Source organism: Carcharhinus amblyrhynchos, chromosome 15, assembly GCF_965287045.1.
Source record: "Carcharhinus amblyrhynchos chromosome 15, sCarAmb.v2.hapA, whole genome shotgun sequence".
Lineage (NCBI taxonomy): Eukaryota > Metazoa > Chordata > Chondrichthyes > Carcharhiniformes > Carcharhinidae > Carcharhinus > Carcharhinus amblyrhynchos.
In genome coordinates this window covers 31,486,714-31,502,906 of record NC_137338.1, presented here as the reverse complement: position 1 = coordinate 31,502,906, position 16,193 = coordinate 31,486,714, and the positions used below count along the sequence as shown (strand labels likewise).

The window sequence follows — 16,193 nt, the reverse complement described above, 5'->3', positions numbered from 1 at the left end:
CTCTTCTTCCCTGCTAATACCATGGTTTCAACTCCTGTATTGGAGGGGGTGCTGGATTAAAGCCATTCTTTCCCAATAAGGGAGGGAAAGTAAAGCAGTTAAATGTTCCACCCTTAACTGGTCAATTAGTGACATCAATGGAGGCTTAGGAATTGGATGTCTAATTCTCAAAATTAATGGTATCAGGGTGGAACTTGAAGCAAATAACCTTGAGCTCAGACATTTTAGGATGGGGAATCGATGCCTGGTGATGCTGCTATGGAATTGATTTAGGCAGTGATCAACAGTTACATCAAAATGCAACACAAAGGAAATTTTTGGTGCAGCTAAATTACTTTATATGTAACTAGGAAGCAGTGATTTTGTACATGCACACATTGCATTCTATCTCAAAGAATTTGTATTTACTCATTACCATATTTATCAAGAGATAAACAAGTACACCTAAACCTACTGTTGTTTCAGTAGAAATTTGCATACTTGAGTCATTGAAATAAGATTGTCAGCACAGGCAACTCTGTTTTATCCAGGAACATACAAGTTAGCCACAAGTTGTTGTATCCTATTGTTTCTTTTTCCCCAGGTTTCTCCCTGCCTCAGTGTTGTGTCCTGGCTGCTGTTTCTGAATGACATAGATGTTCTAGCTGATGCCTGCTGGGCTTTGTCATATTTATCAGATGGAACCAATGATAAAATCCAAGCAGTAATAGACTCGGGAGTTTGCAGAAGATTAGTGGAACTATTGATGCAAGTTACTTTCTAAATATTTCCATTTAAACTTTGACTTTATATGTTTGTGCTTCTTTGTGACAATTTAAACTGCCAAATTTATTTCAATATTTCAGTTCTGAGAACAGTTGCATTTTGTTAAAACTGTTTCTTTACCTCCCTTTTTACCTGAAGGTGGTGCCTGTTCTACTTTATAATTCTGCAGCAGTTGGTAGCCTTCTCATAGTGACTGTTTTTCACGTATGAGCATGGTGAGGTTTAACAAACTGTTTGCCCACTGGGCTTAAGAATCAAGGAAGTGTTGCACTTGGGCTGCTCAAATGAATTAGAGTACCTAGGCCTCAGTCACAAAGTACTTTACTTTTTAACATAAATCATTTCCAGTTACAGCATTGGGCCAGACCTGAGAACAGCACAAGTACCATGGGACCTTCCATAGATTCTTTGCCCATGCCAGTTCAACCCAGCATCCAGCTACATTTTGACCTTGACAGATTATTCCAAATGTCATCCACCCTTTTGTGTATTTGCTTCTTCCATCCAATACCCACTTCCTAAAAAGAATGAAAAGTAATTTGTGGCCTGTAGGCATAACTGGACTTCAAATCAATTTCTGACTTTATACGCTTTAATATTCCAGCTGAGTATTGTCTAGATTGCAGAGTTAAACTATATTGTAATTTGTGTTTTTCCACAAAACTTGTAACTGTCTACAGTTGAATAGTGTTCAGGAACAGATTTGAGTTCCCTTTTTTAATATTAGTCATACTCTTGTGGCAGTTTTGAACTGCTAAACTTATTTTAAGTATTTCAATTCTCAAAACATGTGCATTTTGTTAACCTGTTTCCTTACCTCCCTTTTACCTTTTGATGAAGCTGGTGGCTGTGCTGTTAGAATTCTGCAGCATTTGGTAGCTTTCTCATAGTGACTATTTTTCATGTCTGAGCATGGTGAGGTTTAACAAACCATTCGTCCACAGGGCTTAAGAATCAGAATTATAATTCATGACAGCCACCTCCTTTATAAAAGGTAAAGGGAGGTAAGGAAACTGGTTTCTACAACAAAACGCAAATGTTTTCCAAGAACTGAAATAAATTTAGTTCAAAATTGACACGAGTATTAAGAAAAGAACTCGAGTCTCTTCCTGAAAACTAGTCTGCTGTAGACACCGTTACACTTTGAGGGCGGGGGGGGAGGAGGGAAAGCACAAATTACAATACAGTTTAATTCTGCAATTTAGACAGAATACTCAGCTGGAGTATTAAATGGTGCATAAGGTAAAGTCAGAAATTGATCGAAAGGCACATCAATGCTGAAAAGGCTTTGGAGCCTGACAATATTCCGGCAATAGTTCTGAAGACTTGTGGCCCAGAACTTGCTGCACCTCTACTCAAACTGTTCCAGTACAGCGATGACACTTGAATCTGCCTGGCTATGTGAAAAGTTGCTGAGGTATGTCAGAAAACAGGACCGATCTAACCTTGCCAATTACTGTCCCATCAGCCTACACAATCAACAGTGAAGTGATGGGAGGGGTCATCCACGATGTTAAAAGCAGCATTTTTTTAACTCAGTAAAAACTTCACTGACACTCGATTTGGGTTCTATGAGGTTTACTCAGCTCCTGACCTCACTATAGCCTTCGTTCAGGCATGAACAAAAGATCTGAATGCTGGAGGTGAGAGTGACTACCCTTGACCTTGAGGCAGCATTTGACAGTGTAGCATCAAGGAACCCTTGCAAAATTGGAGTCAGTGGGAACTGGGGGGAAGAATTCTCTGCTTCGAGTCGTACCGAGCACAAAGATGGTTGTGGCTGCTAGAGGTCAGCCATCTGAGCTCCAGGTCATTATTGCAAGTGTTTGTCAGGATAGTGCCCCCGGTCCAACCATCTGCAGCTGTTCCTTCATAAGGTCAGAAGTGGAAATGTTCCCTGACTGTAAAATGTTCAATACAACTCGCAATAACTCAAATACTGAAGCAGTCCGTGCCCAAATGCACTAAGACCTGGATAGTATCCAGACTTGGGCTGACAAGTGGCAAGTAGTATTTGTGCCATACAAATATCAGGCAATGACCATCTCCAGCAAGAGAGGATCTAACTATCACCCTTTGACATTTCAGTGGTGTTGCCATTGCTGACCCCGCCCTCGCCCTTGCAGCGAGTAACTTGCGTCTTGATTCCACAAAGCCTGTCCCTGGGGCACAATAAAAAGTCTGACAACACCAGGTTTTAGTCCAACCTATTTATTTGATAATATTCTCACTAGCTTTCGAGGGGACAGCCTCTTCGTCAGGTGAATGGAGAGTTCTGGCCTCAGACAGAGCATATAAAGCACAGACAGTTTAGAGATTACTGATTAAAATGCGAATCCTTACACCTAACCTGCTGTTCAAGACCTGAAGTGGCTGACAATGTGAGTGGTAGGAGCACTGATCACAGTTTAAAGAGATGTGTATTGTCTCCAGACAGTACAGTAAGTGAGATTACATTGTCAGCCACTTCAGGTCTTGAACAGCAGGTTAGGTGTAAGGATTCGCATTTTAATCAGTAATCTCTAAACTGTCTGTGCTTTATATGCTCTGTCTGAGGCCAGAACTCTCCATTCACCTGACGAAGAGGCTGTCCCCTCGAAAGCTAGTGAGAATATTATCAAATAAATAGGTTGGACTAAAACCTGGTGTTGTCAGACTTTTTACTGTGTTTACGCCAGTCCAACGCCGGCATACCCACATCCTGGGGCACAAGTCAGGAGTGTGATAGAATATGCTCCACTTGTCTGGATGAGTGCAGCTCCAACAAAAAATACTTGACACCATCCAGGACAAAGCAGCTCATTTGATTCTTTACGGATACAGTGCCATTCAGAGAATCCCTACACTACAGAAGGAGGCCATTTGGCTCATCAAGTCTGTACTGACCACAATCCCTCCCAGACCCTATTCCCGTAGCCCCACACACTTTGCTAATTCCCCTGACATTGGTCATCATAAATTGGCCCTAATCAACCTAACTCGCACATCTTTGGATGTGGGAGGAAACCGGAGCACTTGAAGGGAACCCATACAGAAACATGGAGAAAGTGCGAACTCCACACTTCACTCCCTCCACCATCAATGCACAGTAGCAACAGTATGTACCATCTACAAGATGCACTGCAGGAACTCAAGGCTCCTTTTAGTATCTTCCAAATCCATCTTAATTTAGAAATAAACTTGAGCGCTTCAGTCAAAAATCCTCAAAGATACAGCCCAAAATGAATTAAGGCCAGTGACACAGTGGAACATATCATTCCATGGCATGAGAAATGGATTTTTTTAATGTTATCTATTTGTTAACCTGTTGATGCATAAACCACTGGGACAATCCCTCTTCTATAAATTGATGTGCATATGGGTCAAAATAGCCTTGCCTGTCTCAGATTACTGGACCCCAGTATTAATTTTGAAATTTGGTCTAAAGCCCCATTTTTAATTCTGCCCATTTTATAAAAAATTTTTGAACTCCAATTTAACAAATATCCCAACTTTACACCATTTTTTGCCACCACCTGTTTTGAGGTTCTTATTTCTGTTTGACTGCTGTCTTGTTGAAGCAGCTCCATTTTACCCAGAAACCTGTGTCCTCAGCTGATGGTTCCCTGCATTCATCGCTAGAGAAGGCAAGATAAGCAAGCAAGTCATAATATTTGGACAGTGAATCAGCATGTTCCTTGGTGACTAGAAACATAATCATTATATAGTTCTGCTTTCCCTTAATTTATTGCATGACTTTTATTGAGTTCTAAGTTCCTTTTTAACCATTCTATTGTATTGGAGATGTTCCAGTATTGTGTGTGTCCATTTCCAGGACTCTCTGCCTCATAACATTTAAATTCCAATATTTTCCTATACTATGTTCCCTCAATAGTGTACTCAAAAGAACCAGTACCAACTTTCTGCAGGCATAGTACACAGCTTTGGTGCTTTGGGGGACAGTTGCTCATCCAATCAGTGTCTCAGTAAAGCCTCAGAACACCAGGTTAAAGTCCAACAGGTTTATTTGTAATTTGGATTCTTACCTAGTGTTGAGACTACTGACGGTGTTCATCCCAGTCTAATGCCAGCAAGTCCAAATCATTGTCTCAATATGCAAATAGAACTTTGGATGTAAAGTTATTTTTGTTAGTAATGTTTCTTTTTTTTCTTTTGACAGGCACTGTGACTATAAAGTGATTTCACCAGCTTTACGTGCAGTAGGAAACATTGTAACAGGTGATGATATACAGACTCAGGTAAGTGGAGGTAAAATTAATAAACTTTGAAGCATGTTATGTCTAAAAAGGAAAGCAGCATGAGCAAGCTAACAATCATAGTAAATATAATTTCACTTTTTCTAATAAAATGTTAACTTTTAACATTTGTGCAGTACCTCAGTACTTCACAAGGTGTATAGAAAAGATGGGTGTGATAATTTGTAAATTTTTGAATTCTTGAGTAACTTTCAAGGTTTATCGCTAAGCAATCAATTAATCAGAATTCAAGTACTGCCAGAAAACAGGAAAATCTCATCGCTTGGATCCAGCATGCTTTGGATTAAGATCAACATCCAGTTCCCAAATTTACTGCTTCAACTAATGTGTATATAGACACCTAAAACCACTTAAATAACTCAACTGGCATTGTAATTGTGTACTTAATTGATTTTTTTTCACCTCTAGGTAATTTTAAATTGCTCTGCTTTGCAGAGTTTATTGCACTTATTGAGCAGCCCAAAAGAGTCAATCAAAAAGGAAGCATGTTGGACCATCTCAAATATTACAGCAGGCAATAGAGCACAGATACAGGTATGCTTCAACTTGTGGTAGATGTATCAGTTAGTACTGGCATTGTTTTACTTCCACACATGCTTGTGTCCTGGTGTGAACTGCATACCATGTTAAAATGAACATAAGAAATAGGAGCAGGAGTAGGCCATCTAGCCCTTCGAGCCTGCCCCGCCATTCAATAAGATCATGGCTGATCTGTCGTGGCTCAGTTCCACTTTCCTGCCCTCTCCCCATAACCCTTAATCCCCTCGCTTATCAAAGACCCATCAACCGCGTCTTAAAAATATTTAGCGAGGCAGCCTCCACCACTTCAACGGGCAGAGAATTCCAGAGATTCACCACCCTTTGAGTGAAGAAGTTCCTCCTCAACTCCGTTCTAAACTGCCCCCCCTTTTATCTTGAGGCTGTGCCCCCTAGTCCTACTGTCTTTTTTGAGCGGGAAGAGTCTCTCCACCTCTATCCTATCCATCCCATTCATCATCTTATACGTCTCAATGAGATCTCCCCTCATTCTTCTAAACTCTAACGAGTACAAGCCTAGTTTATTCAGCCTCTCCTCATAGCTCAACACCCTCAACTCCAGTATCAGCCTAGTAAACCTCCTCTGCACTCCCTCCAAGGCCAAAATATCTTCGCGCAGGTGCGGTGCCCAAAACTGCACACAGTACTCCAGCTGCGGCCTCACCAATGCCCTATACAGCTGCAGCAAGACCTCCCTACTTTATATTCAATCCCCCTCGCTATGAAGGCCAGCATCCCATTCGCCTTCCTGACCACCTGCTGCACCTGCAAGCTGGGTTTTTGCGACTCATGCACAAGGACCCCGAGGTCCCTCTGCACCGTCGCCTGCTGCAGTTTTTCGCCACGTAAGTAATAGTCCTTCCTACCATTCTTCCTACCAAAGTGGACCACCTCACACTTGCCAACATTAAATTCCATTTGCCATTTCCTGGCCCATTCACCCAGCCTATCTAGATCCTTCTGCAGACTCTCCACACCCTCCACACAATTTGCCGTTCCCCCAATCTTGGTGTCATCAGCAAATTTCGACACCATACACTCGGTTCCCTCCTCCAGATCATCTATATAAATGGTAAAAAGCTGAGGTCCCAGCACCGACCCCTGGGGCACTCCACTAGTCACCATCCGCCAATCCAAATAGTACCCGTTGACCCCCACTCTCTGCCTCCTATTTGACAACCAATCCTCTATCCACGCTAACACCCTACCCCCAACTCCATGTCCCTCGACCTTCTGCAATAACCTCTTGTGAGGTACTTTGTCAAACGCCTTCTGAAAATCCAGAAAGACCAGAAAAAATGGTGGATTCTCTGGTGAATTGTGGTAAAGTGGTGAATTTCCATGGAAGAGCAAAACTTATAATTTTACTGATTACTAGTTGAATGATACTTAAGATTTTAAAAACACTTTGTGTAATGTTTGCAGGCTGTGATAGATGCCGACATCTTCCCTGTCCTAATAACTATTCTACAGACAGCAGAATTCCGGACAAGGAAGGAAGCTGCTTGGGCCATTACTAATGCAACATCTGGTGGAACTCCTGAACAGATCAAGTATGACTTCTTCTGCATTGAATATTTGGCTTTGTTCATGAAAAGACAGTCTAATATTTAAAGTGCCTGCTCCTTATATGTTTTCTATTGATTCATTTCGGCTACCTGCTTAATTTTTACGTGGTCCATTCTTGTAGTGGTTCCTTCTGTTTGTTGTGGGTCTTTTTAATGTTTTTCCCTACATATCTGCCAATTTCCAATTTGTTCCTCTATTACTGCTGTGCAAAGCTTCTTCAGGTGCAAGTTTCTCTTTCACCTGCTCAGGAGGTCTTCGTGCATTTAAGGCTCAACTGGGACTCCAGGGCAAAATTTGTTACTAGATGCCCTGGTTCCATGCCACTTTTGTAAATGCCTGGTCTCTCAGATTTGAGAGGGAGGGACAGGCAAACATTAAGATAAATACTGTGGTTACAAGAGCAGGTCAATGACTGGGCATTCTGCCATGTGCAGCCCACTCCCTAACTTGCCACCAGCTACAAGCCCAAGTCGGGAATGTGATAAAATAGTCTCTGTTTCCCTGGAGGGGTATAGCTCCAACAGCACTCGAACGCCACACCATTTTTTTTACATCCACAGATGATTCGGTCTGCCTTGTTGGCCGACCAGGGGCATACACGCGGTGGGTCGTGCGAGGGCTGCTCTTGGATGTTGCTTCGAGAGCTGCCTAGTGCTTCACGTCGTTAGTGTACACTTAAACTGGACCAACTGATGGGAAACACGACAGCCCAGTGACTATCACTGTTTGCTGTGCAGATACGTGGACCTGGGTCGGATCTCTGACTTGGGTCAGTGTCTGTAGGAATTTGCACATTCTCCCCATGCTTGGGTTTTCCTCAGGTGTTCCAGTTTCCTCCCACACCCCAAAAACGTGCTTTTAGGCTGATTGGTGTGAACAAATGGTCCCTAAATTAGACCTCCCCAAATCTGGCATAGAGAAAAGTCATAAGTAGAAGAAGGTAGATGAGGCATTCACTGAATGTTAAAATGGCAGCGTGGGCTTGTTGGGCTGAAGGGCCTGTTTCCTGTGCTGTGTTGTTCTTTGTTCTTCTATCCAGATCAACATAGCCCACTGAATTGACAATCCATTCACTGCCTCCACAAGTGGTGCACAATGGCAGTAGTTTGCTCCATCTATAAGATGCAGAGCAGCAACTCGCCTACCCTCTTGCAACAGTACCTTCTAAACCTATGACTTGTACCATCTAGGACAAAGACAGCAGATGCATAGAAACATCACCGTTTGCAAGTTTCACTCCAAGTGACACACCATCAATTAACAGCAGTTCCTTTACGGTTGCTGGGTCAAAATCTTAATGTTCCGTCCCTAACAACACAGTAGGTGTACCTACACTAAAAGGACCACAGCAGTTCAAGATGATGACTTGCCACTATCATAGGTAATTTGAAATGAGCAATGAATTCTGCCCTTACCAGTGATGCCCTCATACCATGAATGAATAACATCCTAAAGTTTCACACACCAATAAAAGTGCAATCATTATTGCTATAGAGACATATGCCCCAGCCAGTTTGCACCCAGCAAGATACCTAAAACAACAGATGTATAACCAGTTAATCTGTTTTTCATATCGTTTAAAGATGGTTATAATTCAGATTAAACTAATATCCTGAAGTCCACCTGGATCATAAGTTTTTTGCATTTGAATTTGGCTAGGGTGAGCATGAAATGCTTCACTTCAGGTATGATTCAAATGCAAAACTTATGATCCAGGTGGACTTCAGAAAATTATTTTTTCCAAGATACACAAATGTCACAAAGAATATTATTCCCTGACTGAGTATATTTAATAGTTAACTTGCTAAACTACAGTCCTGTTAGGTGACAAGTAATGTGAAACTCTGGACAGTTTATGGGACCATAACTGACTTAATGGATTTCATCCATAAATATCTTCAAAACTCAGTAGTCTAAAACCTAGTTAGAAATGCTGTTTTATTAGGTTGAAGTAGAGTCTGTACTCTTGTTTTAATGAGGCTAAATTATAAATTGGAATTCATGGTTTACGTTTATTTGGGGTGATCAGGGTGGTGATTAGTGAATAGAAGAGGAATCTTCTTTGAGTCTCCAGCTATTCTCTCAGGAAATGGCATGCACTCTGATTTAAATATGAAAGCACAAGTGTTCTGTGGGCATTTGATAAACCATATTTATGAATGAAATGTTTTACTGACCGCAACTCTGTTGCTCTGGACCAGGAAATCAATAACCAATACTGAATTTGTACTAATATTTCATGTGCGCCAGCCTGGGATTGAGATTTGATTGTGTCCTTTCTATAATCATTCTCAGATATATAGTGGAATTGGGCTGCATCAAACCATTGTGTGACTTGCTGACTGTTATGGATGCAAAGATCGTTCAAGTGTCACTGAATGGTTTGGAGAATATCCTTAGACTGGGTGAGCAGGAAGCAAAACAAAATGGAACCGGAATAAATCCGTACTGTGCATTAATAGAGGAAGCCTATGGTGAGTTGATGAGAATGAAGGTTGTTTTATGTACAATTAACAGATAAATAAACAAATTGCTTGAGGCTTAAGTTGTGCAATTGAGGAAAGTATATTATGGAAATGGTACTTTTAAAATAATTGCTAATGTTTTTAGCTTATTTTCTGTATTCTTTGTTCAATCGTGCAGGAGTAATTCTATTAAAGGAAATATTTTGTAAATAAATACTATTTAACACTGCTTTAACTGTTTAATTTGTCTATGGCCCAGTCTTGAAGTTGAACTGTAATAGGAGGAGACAGAAGTTAACCATTCCCTGAACATTTGTGGTTTTTTTGAGCTACTACAAAATATTTTTAACCATTTGAAAAAAAAGCTTGTGAACAAAGCATAAATCTGAAAATTGTCCAGCAACTTTGAAGAGCAGAATGTGAATTATAAATCACTGACTAATTTATGCTGTTGTGCCAATAGCTTTGCAAAAACTGAACCTCATCATGATTTCAATGAGGTTATTGCATTTGCACATTACCCATTAAACAAGCAATATAAAATCTAGTAATTGGCATTGTGCTTTTAACAATGTGGCAATCATTGACTGCAATCAACCTCTTTTGCCCCAAAACTGAGACTCTCACTTGAATTGAGTTGTTGGAAATGTTAAAAATTTAATGCTTTTTTCCTTTCAATCGTTTTCCCTCAATCCAATGTTCTTTAACTTTCTTTCTATACCGGTTTTGACATTGAATTCATTCATTTAAATTCACCTTTCTCAGTCCTTGTTTTTATAATTCTTTTATCTTATTAATTTTGGCAATACAGTTGTATGTTCTGTTTGTCAAGGTTCCAGATCCACTTTTTGCTCAATCTTGTTAATGGCTTACAAATCCAGCATTTTGGTGAAGGTTTTTAAAACCTAAACATGTACCTAAACAAGTGCAGCTAATAGGATATGCTATTTTATGTGGTAGTCCAAAATCTGGACTATATGATTTTAATTCTAAATTACAGTACAGGAGGCGTAGAACCAAACAAACTGCCCATACTTCCTACAGTTTTTTCCTTCTAACCACTTTTAAATCTACTTTGCTATTATAATTTTGTACCCTTAATCTAGTCCAATAGTCAAGTTAAAGATGCTTTAAAAGCATGTGCGTGCACACACCCACTATATTTCCCATCTACCATATCTGTAACTTCCTCAAACATGGTACTTTTCATTCTTTATGAAATTCATGTTGGTTGCTCCTCTCAATTTAAATGTTTGAACTCAACTTTTTGCTACCATGGATGTTAACTGATTGTTATTTCCCAGATTAACATTTCTTTAGTGAAAATGGGTATTTGGCTAATCTGCAGTCATCTGGCACATTTCCACTTAAAACCAGAAATGTAATTGTTAGGATTTTTGCTATTTTCCCCTGATTTCCTTCATAATATAAGAGCATTACAGCTAGGAGCAAGAGTAGGCAATTTAGCGCCTCGAACCTACTCAGCCGTTTCATATGACCATGACTGATCTAATCTTGGCCTCAACTCCCCTTTCCTACCTGTTACTGTAGCCCTTCAAACACTTCATTAAAAATCTATCCACTTCCTTAATGTCCTAGCATCCACTGCGCTCTGGAGTAGTGAATTCCACACACCACACCCCTTTGAGAGAAGTAATTTCTCCTTCTCCGTTTTAAATTTGCCACCCCTTTATCCTAAAACTGCAACTTCTTGTTCCAGATTCCTACAAGAGAGAACTTCCTCCCATGAATAATTTGCCAGTCCACCTCATCATCATCACCTCAATTAAGCCTTCTCCTATGTAAGAGGACCAAAACTATGCAGTATTCTAAGTGTGATCTCACTACTGCTTTGTACAGTAGCTACAACACTTTATTACTTTTATATTCTATTCCTTTAACAATAAATGCCAAGATTCCATTTGCCTTTCTTATTACCTGATTACTAGTTTTCTGCAGTTCATGTATGAGGACACCCAGATCCCCCTGCAGTAAAGCACTCTGAAGTTTCTCTCCATTTAGATCATTTGCCTTTTGTACTTTTCCTACCAAAATGGATAACCTCTCACTTATCCACATTAAACTTGCCTCTGTCAAATTTTGTTCCATTCACTTAACCTATGGCACTTTCCCACCTGTTTGTGTAATCTGTAAATTTGATGATGGTACCTACTATCTCTGTATCTAAGTCATTGATATAGATTGGTCATCAGACCCCAGCTATTTACAAACCCTGTCAAACTTCTGTGTCCCACCAGATCCTGGCACATTTTGCTTCCTTTAGTTTATCATTTCTAACATTTTACTTTTGATTTAAGATATCTCTCATCTCATGTAATAAACCACTAAGTGACCCAAAACTGGTTTCTCCCTCTGATCAGAATAAGGAAACTGGTGAATTTTAGCTGATTGCAGCTCTTTGAGGAGGCTTTTTAAAACCTATACAGGCTGAAGTTGAAATTGTGGAATAAACCAATGAAACTAGTAATGGCTCAATATAGTCTTTTTAAAAGTGAACTTCAGTGATTTTAAATTCTGGTTACTTACAGGTGGATAACTAGAGAAAATACATCCATGATAAACCAATTTTCAGTTACTTTTAATAAAATTGCACGATATTGAACCTAAATACAGCAATGAATATTTAAATTAAAGTAATGTTCTATTATGCTGACCCAAAAGACTGGTTCATTAAAGATTTTACATTTGTAATTATGCAAAGTGTATGTGGATGTCTGAACCATAACTTCACTTTGGGTGCAACTGGGAACTTGCAATTTTTACAAAGTAAAAACTCTGTCCAAAGTATCTAAAAGAGAAATCTCTTTCCTTTTGTTTAAATCTTCTGTAGGTTTGGATAAGATTGAGTTCCTGCAAAGCCATGAAAACCAAGATGTTTATCAAAAAGCATTTGATCTAATAGAGCATTATTTTGGTACAGAAGAGGAGGAAGATGCCAATATTGTTCCACAAGTCGATCTTAATCAGCAGCAATACATCTTTCAGCCGCATGAAGCTCAGATGGAAGGCTTTCAGCTGTAAGCACGATCAGAGGACTACTGACTCCACTTGAGACATACATACACACACACACTTCTGCCAGCGCTGTTGGGACTGACAAGTTTGTGGGAGGGGAAAGAAGGAACTGCACCTGGACACAATTATTATACACCTATACAGGTGAACGATGCTAGTAAGAACTTGCTCAAAGCTGAATGGTTCTTATTAACAAAAGGTTGTATGTAGGTGTATAGAAAAGCACGTATTTACATACAGCACACTCTACAAAGCTACATTTGGGAACCACACAAAGTATGCTATATATGAAGGTTGTATTCTTGTGTGTATAATAATATATGTATATAAACATTCAAATAGGGGTTAGGGAAAACTCAGCAAATTTGCACCACCTGACTCTTCCATCTTAAATACTTGTATCCTTTGCTGTGGCTCTGTTCTTTCTGTTGTGATGTTTAATATTGCTGATTTTTTTGTTTAAAAATCAAACTGGTGCAATATCAATGTAGGTAAACTGATGGACTGTGTACCCAGTAATGCCCTGCATCTAATAACTTTTCACTTGCATTTTATATAATTAATGACAAATCTATTAGAATGAGAATTGTGATCATTCCTTACTGTGGTTTAATTGAGAGATGGCTGGTTTGATGTTATGGACATTACTTCCTCCTGCTCAGTTGTATCAATCTGGCCCATCACACCAGTGAGATGGGATTTACTGAACTACTTAACCTTTACTTTGTGGAAACTCTAAACATAATGTAAAAAAAAATTTTTTCTAGCTCCATATTTTAAAACGCTCTTGTGAAAATTAGACAAGATTTCTGCGGAATTGTGAAGCAGAGACGTTTAAGTTAATGCACATAAGGGTCTGTGATTGGTAGTGAATTATATTGCATCTGAGAAAAATCAGCAATTCAGCAGTAGGAAATGTTGGAACTACACTGGCAACAACTGAAATGACTAGTATACAGTAAATGCACTGGAACGTCATGGAGTAGAGGTTTATTCTAGAACCCATTCTGATATCTGTATGCATTTAAGATGTGTTTAGCGCACTTTGTACATTAGAACCGGAAATCATTTTGCTTGTTAGTTCACGTTTAATTAAAATCCTCTTGCCACTTAGGAGTGGTGTTTTGGGCAATGTAACTGCCATTCTTTTCAGAAAAAGAATAAAAATAAGGAGCCCGCCCCAGCTTTCCTTACCTCTGATATTGTGCAATGTAGTCCCAGTGGTTTAGTGAGTGCAAACTGGAAAGAAGTGTGATGGAAGAAATGGCTTGCACTGAAAAGTCATGAAGAACAAATCATAGCAAAATCTGAACAAGAGGTTCAATCAATTATTTGTCAAGTGTATTTTTGAAGACTGTCACTTTACAAATCTTTCATTGATGCAAATCAATGGCAATTATCCTGTTCAGCTGACCTCATCTTCTAATGACCTACCAGTGTTCACTCAGATGTTCAAATTCCTGGTATATAAGAGAAGAACTACTAGTTTAGGCTAGAGTCCCAAAAGCTGAAATTGTCTGTAAAGAGATCATGAATATTAACAGTCATGGTGGGTATGCAGTTAGTACAGTTTTGTGACCATATTTGTGATACCATGACTATGCATATTTCTTATACTTCATTGGTACTTGCTACCATTTGTCAGAGTATGAGTTGCACTGGTCAAGTTCCAGTTGTATAAAGGAGTGGCTGTGTGCTTTCTAAAATAACTTTTTAACATGCCATTCTTTCTCTATTGATTTAGATGAATCCAATTAATATACTTTCCCCTTGATGTTGCTCTTTTGCATATTTTTTAGAAACATTGACAACTTGTTATCCAGGCCTCTGCCAGTCAGCTGCTCTAGAGGCACAGAAGGTTGTTCCACACTCCCTTTTTTGGACCAAGATTTGGGAGCAGGTCACATGCCACCATAACCATATTGTCACAAGATAGTTGGAGTCAACAGCTGACCAAAGCAAGCAGAGTGAATCATCTGTACATTTCATGACAATTCACTGGATTCTCTGCTACTCCATACAATTTTAGAATTAGTTTGATCTATTAATCTAACTGACCTCTCTTCCCTCTTTTCCCCTTTAGCAAATTGGCATCTACCATACCAGCCCTATTTTTTTTTCTTCTGCCATTTTGCCACATGCTACCTAGTGAATTGGATCAGGGTGGAGGTGACCAGTTGTACACATCTACAGTTGACTTTGATTTATTATGTAAAATGAGCTGAAATTGGGGTAGTAAATTAATATCTGAAAATAAAGGGTAATAAAGTTTAATTAATGGCAGAATCTCAGTAGATAAGAATTCTACAAGCAATATTACAGTACAGGCAGCAGCTCTTTAAAATCAGCTACACGTTGCCAGTGCATTCTTGAAGAGTAACCTCAAGTGAAACATGTTAAACAAATCTGAATTTCATCAGAATTCATGTATAATCTGGAGTTGGGTTCTTGACATTTTGCATCAAAAAATTGCAATACTGTACCTGTGCAGTACATTGCTAACTTAAATGACTTAAAATAAAAATGTAAATTTAAATACAATGCTACTCACTAGTGATGGTTGTAGAAGGTGGGATAGAGTAAAGGAACAAGTTGTGGAGTTAATGGGGTAGAGGGGCAGGATCATCAACGAGCTTGAAAGATTTACCCAAAGGCCGTTGGATGATTTTTCTTTTGGTAAAGCTCCTTTGTAACAGTGAATTTCATTATTGCCTAATTCACTTTGGAACTGCGTTCTTTGTTTAGATCGCTTTTGTGAAGATTTCCATTGCTTCTTCAATAAGTTAGAAGTTTGACAATCATTTTGTTGTTGACATTCAAGGGGCTGGTGTTTCAACAGTTTGCTTCAGTTCATTGTATTTCTAGTTGCATTAAATCTTCATTCAACAATTCTTTTCCGTGGGACTCAAGTAATTGCACCACGTCTGCCTCCTTCACTTCTTCAGAACCAACTTGTGTGGCTAAATTAGCGATTTTTAAATTGAACTTTGGGAGACAATGAAACTCATTTTGGACTGGTTTTCAACACACCATTCATGCACACTACCCTAACTTCATCCCATGAATCATCAATATTGTTGATACCCTTCAATATTGTCATCGCACCAAAATACCCTGATTGGCTTATTTTCACCAATTGTTTTAATGAGCTGGAAGAAGGTACAGCATAAATAATTTAAGTTGCTATTGCCCTTTGACTCAGGCTATAGCAATGAAGTTGGGTGATGGAAACAACCGTAACATTTTCCAGTAAGTCATCAAAGTTAATGGATGACCTGAGACATTATCTCAAGACAATTAATATCATGAAGTCAATATTTTCTTTGGCACAATATTCCTTCCAAGCAGGAATCGAGTATGGAGAAAACCATTCTTGAAAAAATGTCCCAGTTATCCAGGCTTTCTTATTTGATCAGCAAATGACATTCAGATGTGCTTTCAAATGCCAGTAGCTCTTCAAGATGCTTGGTATGAGTGGTACATCATTAAGGGCTTAAACTTGTACCCTTGCAGTGTTCCCACAGTAATAGTTAAGCAATCTTTGAGGTAAAATCCTGGTGCTGGC

The 16,193-nt window shown here is 39.3% G+C and overlaps 1 protein-coding gene across 1 annotated transcript in view; it reads left to right on the top strand.

The window, feature by feature from the left end:
* LOC145353213 (importin subunit alpha-5) overlaps positions 1-15,517 on the top strand; it is a 43,284-nt gene extending 27,767 nt beyond the window's left edge. Inside the window, exons 9-14 of the mRNA XM_080203738.1 lie at positions 584-747; positions 4,925-5,003; positions 5,430-5,555; positions 6,984-7,111; positions 9,423-9,601; positions 12,444-15,517. Coding sequence (XP_080059864.1) covers positions 584-747; positions 4,925-5,003; positions 5,430-5,555; positions 6,984-7,111; positions 9,423-9,601; positions 12,444-12,634 — 867 coding nt within the window. The 3' untranslated portion in view covers positions 12,635-15,517. The remainder of the gene's footprint in view (positions 1-583; positions 748-4,924; positions 5,004-5,429; positions 5,556-6,983; positions 7,112-9,422; positions 9,602-12,443) is intronic.
* Positions 15,518-16,193: the final 676 nt, after the last annotated feature.